This window comes from Xiphias gladius, chromosome 11 (genome assembly GCF_016859285.1).
Source record: "Xiphias gladius isolate SHS-SW01 ecotype Sanya breed wild chromosome 11, ASM1685928v1, whole genome shotgun sequence".
Classification (NCBI taxonomy): Eukaryota; Metazoa; Chordata; class Actinopteri; order Istiophoriformes; family Xiphiidae; genus Xiphias; species Xiphias gladius.
The window spans coordinates 24,988,058-24,996,266 of NC_053410.1; the positions used below are offsets into that span (position 1 = coordinate 24,988,058).

Below are 8,209 nucleotides of genomic sequence, written 5' to 3' on the forward strand. Positions count from 1 at the left end.
AGCTCATCACGTGTGTGTCAGCTGCCCTGCGGTCAAATAAATGGCACGCGCAGAGAGGTGTGCCTGCGGAACGAAAGCCCGACCTGGCGACTCTCTTCTATGGAAAGCCGGATTAGATTCTTCGCTCGAAGTTTTTTGAAGAAAAGTCGTCAGAAAGGAGCGAAAGGTCAATAAATTCAGTGACAAAGGCGCTAAATGTGCAAACACCACCTGCAAACGCCGCCCTGTCGACGCAATAGACACTGGTCGCGCCAATTAGTTTTGGAAGAGCAACGGCCGGCCGTGTGACGCCAGCAATTAGTCGCGCGGCATTCGGCTGACGAATGGTGTAATTTCATCACGCCCTCGGTCGGGACGCTCGCGGCTATAGGACCGGACCCTCCGCTGCGGTCCAGCCAAAAAAAAAAAATCGTGGTGGGAACAAGAGCGGTGGACGGGTTCGACCGTTTTCGCCCTTAAGTTTACTTCAAGTGACAAAATGTATATATGTGACACGGAAATGAACACGAGTTGAAAATGTATTTCCACTGAGCAAAATAAAAGTTACGTGTGACTGAAAAATTAAGAAAATAATCACACTAAATTAGGATTGAAATTAACGATTATTTTCAATTAATCTGCCGATTTTATTTTAGATTAAACAAAAAATCTTTTTGTGTAAAAAGTGACAGTAAATAGCGAAAAATGCCTGTTACAATTTCTCACAGTCCAAGGCGACGTGTTCAAATGTTTAGTTTTGTCTGACCAACAGTCCAAACCCCAAAGATATGAGACACGTCAAATCCGCAATATTTGAGAAACTATACACGGCAATATTTGACTTTTTTGCCCAAAAAATGGTTAAAATGATGAGTAAATTATCCAAATATTTGCCGATCAATTTTCTGTTGAACGTTTAATCGACTAAGTGTTACAATGGTATAATAACCCGATTTCGATTTTTTAAATTATCAAGTCTGCAGAGCAAAATGGATTTCAGTGCTCAGAATACAGTATATTATTGTGAATAATATGGAGAGAAAAAGATGTTATTGTTGTTTCCGTAGCATTTCTATACTCATTTCTTTTGGCATGTGCACTTCAAGAGTTGCAAAGGTGCACACACACACACACACGCACACACACACACACACACACACGCACGCACGCACACAATCACACACAACGCAGTAACGCACCAGGAAAAAGGTAAGATAAGATAATAAAAGCCCTGTTGACACATGACTGGTCTTGGTGGTTGGTCAGCTTGCTTGATCTCAGCCTCACGGCTCTGAGATGATCTGCCCACACACTTCACAAAGCAGAGGGCGAGAAATAGGAAAATAGAGTTTGTCAAACATCTGTACGAAAATAAGAGTCAAGGAAATGTGAAATGTGCCAAACAGCGGTCAAAAGAATGCTCATTTTTAAATGTAGCTGCAAAGTGCCATTAAATATTCTTTCTCCTCTAATCAGATCCTTGTTGGCCTTTAGGCCCATTCATACCTAAATTATAAAATGGTCAAAGAGACAGATATCCTCAGTTTGTAATTATCACATGGAGTACTTTCCATTAGGTGTTGGATTATATGTTTGAATTCATACAAAGGTGCTAAAACAAGTGCTCTGTTATTTTGCAGTTGTGTAAAAGGTCCATTAACATGGCAGATAAATACTGACAGACACTAATGGCAAAACCTCAAATATGAAAATATGCTGTTTATGCAACATCAAGTCCCATATAGGTAAAATATAATACAACAACTCACTGGTGCCAGTCTGTCCTGGTCCTCTGACAGAGGAGCGCACTGTTCATTGTGATGCCTGCCAAAATGGTTCCAAAAGTATCAGCCCTACAGTCTGGTCTGTGCAGGGCTGAAGCAAGGCTTCGGTCCAGGGCTATGAGGGATCCAAATCAAACTGTTGGACCCCCATTACATGGGAGTAGGGCTGAGTCAGCTCAAGTAAAGCATGTTCGCCGCTCGCTGCAGCACCGGTGTGTCTAAGAAAAAGTGGGTGACAAGAACAGCAGTGAGGGGACCTGATAACCGCTATCTACCAAATAGTGCCCCGCACCTCCTCTGCACGGTGCCCCGCAGCGGGCCACAGCCCGCGTCTCTGCCCTCTCCAGCAGTCGCTCGGTATCGGCGCAGGCAGCAGCTGCAGGCCGTGCGTAGGCTCTACTCGCAGGCCGACACACTGCTGATCTTGGCGGTATTCTCGGTCCAGGGCTGCAGGTTCTGCAGGGCGAACAGAGAGCTGTTCTGCAGGCACAGCGGGTCCGGGGTCATCGGCTGGTTGATGGTCTTCTGGAAGGCCTCCTGCTGCAGCTGCATGAGGATCCGGTTGGCCTGCTGCCGCTCGGCCTCCCGCTCCTCCGCCGTCTGCCGCCTGCAACAGCGACACGCTGGATTTACAGCGACACTATATACAGACCACTTCACAATGCACGCTGACTGAATCGGTGTTATCTCTGCCCCGTCCACGGGGAGAGCTTGCTGTATCTCTGCAATGTCCTCCGACATTTCAAACCCGAGTTTCCTCCACTGGGGTCTGACTGTCGGACGATTTGGTCGGAGAAAGTGCACGATACAAATTCAAATATCTATCAATATCTATCTATCTATATTCCCCTGGACCTGTACTCAGCATTTACATCTGTAAATTATTACAAAACCTAAAGTTTCGTCATTGTCATCGAAAAGTAAAATAATACAAAGAACAGCCACGACATCATCGAACGAGCAGCGTTTCAAAGTCCGTGTACTGAAAGGCTACACAGTCCAACAAGACGACGTCAGCTCTGGAGGATGGAGACACTCATACCTGCTGCAAGTTTCTCGGATATTTTTTTTTAAAAAACGTGGGAAAAAAGCTTCTCTCTTTGTTAAAAGCATTTTTTTTAATTATTATTTTTTTTACTGTCACCAAACAACTGTTACCTCTGAAAAACGCAGAAATGATTTCTGCAAAAACGCAGCAGTAGCACACAATATTTTACAGACCTTTTCTTTTTTTCCGGGCTAATCGATTTTTATTTTTTTGCGCATGTGCACATAAGATTTTTCTTTGTTTTTTTTTAAATCATTTTTGAAACAGTGAAGAATCTCAACAAAAGAAACGCTGCACGCTTAGCGCTTCTTTTCTGTGAAAATATCATCCTATACTTTTAAGACATGAAACTCCATGTTTTATTTATTAAAGCAACACGCGTAAAGACATCCAAATAGGTCTATATGTGTACTTTACTTCTTTAATAAAAACGCTGGGAGTTTCTTTCTTTTACTCTTCATCCTTTAACCCTGTTTCTTTTTAATAAATGATGTGACGAAGAGAATAGAGTTAAGCCAGCAAATTGGCACGTGTCTTCCATTCCTTTTTTTTTTTAAAACCAGCCACGGTGTTTTCTTTCTGCCTCATAGAGGAGTGGAGAGGGTTATTGCTATTTGAGGCTTTATTACCACTACTTACTCTGACATTTTAAAGTTGTACACAATGGCCCGGTTAAATTGAGAGGGAGCCCCGCGTGCGCTCTGGTGCACGTGGAGTCTGTCCATTGCCAACGCTCATCCACACAGAGACCATTTAAAGAGTTCTGGCTATTTTGCAAAGTCAGTGCTCAGCTGCTTGGGCGCACCTAGCTCAAACAACGCTCCCGCAGTAAACCCTACCTCCATGACAGGCGTTTCTGTTATTTCGTCCGTCCCATTAATATCAATGAGGGTAGGCTAAATAACAGAACCCCCTCTCTGTGCCATGCAGTACGGTTCAACAGCACCGCAGATGACATCCCTCCAAAAATGATCATACAGTTAAATCAACACCTCCCTGAAACAGTTCCAATAAAACCCTCAACATTTCAACTTCCCTGAAGGAAGTTTTATTGCAGGACTGTTTTATTGGACTGCATTGGTTCGAGCTGGGTGCAACTCACAAACTGGACACTGAGCGTTTATTACTTGTTTGTTAAGATATAGTGTAAATGTTCACTGAAACCGGGCACATAAGAAGATAACTGTTGTGGTGGGAGGGAAGCTTATGATGAAAACAGTCACTACTTATAGACTAACTTTTAAAAAATCCTCATTTTGGGCTTCCATCTGGCAAGAACAGTCAAATTATGCAATTTTTCAAGTTTGATCCAAGGGGACTTTCTGGCCCTTTAAAAACCTCAATGGAGGACTCTGAACTGCCCCTATGAAATAAAAGGACCTCTAGCCCTCCACAAGGAATTGGTGTTCAAGATAGTGGCTCTAAAATACTCAAAACTCACCATCTGCTCTGTAGAGATTACAAAAGGAAACAAACAATGTCTTGTCAAATGAAGCATGATTTCACCTCCATTTGGTGCGTCTGTTTTGGAACCAGGTTTTGACCTGAGCGTCAGTCATCTTCAGGGCTTTGGCAAGGGCAGCCCGTTCAGCAGACGCCAGGTACTTCTGCCGGTGAAACCGTTTCTCCAGCTCACAGATCTGCAGGCGGGTGAAGGACGTCCGAGGCTTCTTCTTCTTAGGAGGCGTCCGGTTCTGGTAGGGATGACCTACACGGCGTGTTACAGTGAGGGGTGAGAGGGACACTGGACAGGACGGGGCAGGAAAGCACAGGGCAGGACGGGAAAGGACAGGACAGGACAGGGCAGGTCAAAGCAGGGTATGCAGGGCAAACAGACAGAAAATGAGCAGGGAGCACTGACAGAGCAGCAGCAGCACAGCACGGGCGTTGTACATGGTGCAGCTCTCAATACAGTACCTTAAAGAATAGGACAGTACATATTTGATCTTAGTCTATAAGTATTACACATAGGAACAGTGTTCCAACATAAACAACATACTGTCTTTACCTTTATTGTCCTGTAAACAACAGTTTAGGACAGTAGGAAACCCAAGAGTCAAACTGCATTGGTCATTGTTTTTAAGTCCTCGTCATTTTCCCACCATGACACCTTTGGAACCCTTTGTTTGAGTGTGTTTTCTATTTATTTACATATTTTTTTTATGCCATAACCACAGAACCTTTGGTTAAATTTAGGAAAACTTCATCTGTTTTGAAGTTTAATATGTGCATTCATGTATTCAAATATTAATATGCATTTAAATTTTTTTATTTATACCATAACCAAAGAACCTGTGGAGAGCTTGTAGGTATGTGTGCATGCCCACTGAACCCATGGTCTATTCAAAGACGTCGTAAAACTTCTTTTCTGTATCAGCGAAACCTTGATGAAATCCTTTATCACAATAATTTAGTGGTCTTGCAACAAAACAAGACAGTCGAGTCTTTGGCAGTAAATGGGCTGATTTGAAGTGAATGGCTGTGGAAGTGTTCGAGGAGAATGTAATGCAGGGGCATTTGCTACGAAGTGACAGCCTGCAGGCAGAGCAGCTACAGAAACAGAAGAAGAAGAGTTACACAGTTCACAGTCTTCAAGACACACACAACAAATACCACGCTTTAAAATGTCAGACAACACCTTTAAAAAAAAATAACAGCAGTCTATGATTCATAGTAATGATACTGAGAATAACATGCTTCAGTCTCCAATATCATATAGTGAAAGTGCAGTGCATCACTGCTATCAGATAGGTAGATAGAAAGCAAAGCCTTAGATGACAAAGATGGACTTCTGCAGTGAAATGGTGCCATCAGGTTGGGCCTCTCAAAGACTGATGCTCCTGGAATCATATTGATCATACTGACATTATTATTCTCTATCACTTTTAAAGACTCAGACATACATATACCCACTTCAATAACATTACTAAACTTTAGTCGTACTCGGTTTCTCTTTCTCTCTTTCTGTTTCTGACACCAAAAGAGCTTTTGGAAATACATTTTTATATTCTCAGATTTTGTTTTGTTTTTTTTATATTAAGTTTATAAAACGGAAAGTTTTGCACCACGACACCGTTTTCTTTCTTTTTTTTTTTTTTGAGCTTAAATTAGTTGATTTTGACATTTTAATCACTTTTAGCCTGGTGGGGTTGAGTGGAAAACATGAAGCTGAACCTGCCAAAAACCAGCTACTGTAAAGATGATCACACCCTGAAAACATGATTTTTGCTAAAGAATTGGTGATGATTTACAACAAAAAGCCACTTTTGTTTTTTGTTTTTTTTAATAGATTTTTGGCCTTTAAAATGAGACTGCAGCTGTAGGCTTATCTTCTATCACCCCCCCCTCGTTCCTGACATGATATTATACCGTGTTATATAGGCTACCTGTGAACCTGTCTTTGGTGTAGCGTCGGTTGCTCTCCATCCAGGGGAAGGTGAGTGCGGTCAGGTTGTTGAGGGTCCCGCTTACCGGCGGCACTGAGGAGTTCCCGCCGCTTAGAGGCCGGTGCGCGGGGACACGGATGACCCCGGCCGCGTTCAAGTTAGTTCCGTTCACATTCACGCCCATGTTCATGTGATAAGCCCCGCCGAGGGAGGCCATCCCGCATGAGTTGCCGGTGCCGCTATATCCGGTGTTACCGCATGTGAAGCCACCGCCGTTCCCGCCGCCGCCGCTCGCGCTGCTGCTGTAGGCCGGGTGTCCGTAGTCCGGCTCGTGCATCCTCGTGCCCAGCATGCAGCTCTGCTCCACGTTGCTGAGGATCTGATCGATGCCGAAGCTGATGGGCTCCACGTGCCCGTGCTGCTGCAGATGCGCCCCCAGTATCCCTATGTGATCCATGGCCTCCGCGAGCCCCGCGCTCCGGCGCGAGGAACACAGCTTGCTCCACGCGCCGCTCCCCGGACTCTTCAGTCTGTGCTTCTTCTGCTCGAGCTCCGATCGTTATCTAGTGGGCGCGGGTGCACGTGTGTGCGTCTGTCTTTGTGCGCCTGCAGAGGAGTGAGGTTGGACTTCTGCCTCCACCAGAGCCCCCCACCCCACCCCACCCCACCCCAACTGGGGGGGGCATCAATCAAAGTGCCAAATAGACAGCGCGAGATTAGGGCCCGATTTTAGGCCCGAGGACTGCGTGAGCTCTGTGACGGTACACTTTATGAATCACTGATTTTTAAAACACCGATTAACAGGTGGAAGAGATCAATTACACGCGCGCGCACACACACACACACACACACACACACACACACACACACACACACACACCATTGCTCAGCTTCAGTGTAACGCCTCCCACAAAAGCGTCAACAGAGACAGCCGGACTCTCCTGTGAGGGCTCCTTACCCCCCGGGGAATATCTACTGCACATTTTTCTGACAATTTATTCTCCCCTTTTTTTGACGACGGCCTCTGACGGCAGTCACTGACACAGATAAAAATCTGGACAGATAAAGTGTGCAACCAGCCAACACAGTGTGTGTGTGTGTGTGTTTGCTCCTAATGATCGCAGCAACATGCGCTTTCCCGCGCCGGTTCCACTGCGAGTTCATTCCACGAACGAGTTATTGCCATCAAACAATACAGGCGATCCCTTTAACCATGGGTGGGTTAGAAGTCCCCGGGGGCTCAGCCAAAAAGGAGGGATGACCCGACCAAGTGTTCGTTTGTGTCTCCCGATCCTTTACTATTGATCATCTGATCCAAAAATCTATGTCCCCCCCCCCTGCGGCTGCACAGTTCACAATCGGGCTGCAGTAAACCCTTATTAAAATAAGACTGAAAAATATTTATGGCCTAGATAATAGATAAAAAAATGGAAACAGCAGAATAGCTCTTCACCATGCATTCGAGGTTTTTCCATGCGTGGTTTCCAATCATGTTTTTCTACAGTGCTCCGTAGTGTAATACAGGAAGGGTTGGAGCACAGCAGCACAGAAAAAAAAAAAAAAAATGACCGTCCGTCCGCGAACTGGGCTCATTGTGAAGCTTCTGACATTATTGACACTATTCACTTGAAGCAGATAAATAGCATTCTAATCAATAAAAACAACCGCAGCACACTTCAAACCCAAAAGAACAATTTGTACAACTTGGTCTGTTTTCATCCACGCTCCAGAAAACGTGGGACATTCATAAACTGGCGTAATTGGTTGGAAATGTTCCTGTTTAAATCGGCGGGGGGGGGGGGGGCAGATGTTTAACGGACGCTACCGATGCATTGTCGCGGGGCTGGTGCCATTATTAATTCATGTCGAGAGTGATGACACTGCCGCAAAACACCGATGCGCTTTCGCTTGTTTCCGCGCGGGGCTGCGGGGATGTTTTCCCCGCATCTCCCCGGGACTAAGAGCCGCCGAAGCCCCAGAGCCTCGAGCGACATTTTTAATAATGCAAATGA

At 45.1% G+C, this 8,209-nt stretch overlaps 1 protein-coding gene across 1 annotated transcript; it reads right to left on the bottom strand.

Annotated features, from left to right (window-relative positions):
- Positions 1 to 2,159: 2,159 nt before the first annotated feature.
- Positions 2,160 to 6,654, bottom strand: tlx1 (T cell leukemia homeobox 1). Its single transcript, XM_040139705.1, has 3 exons — positions 6,198 to 6,654; positions 4,318 to 4,519; positions 2,160 to 2,370 (listed from the first exon to the last, which is right to left on the bottom strand). The coding sequence occupies exons 1-3, from the start codon at positions 6,652 to 6,654 to the stop codon at positions 2,160 to 2,162; spliced, it is 870 nt and encodes a 289-aa protein (XP_039995639.1).
- Between the last annotated feature and the right edge of the window lie 1,555 nt (positions 6,655 to 8,209).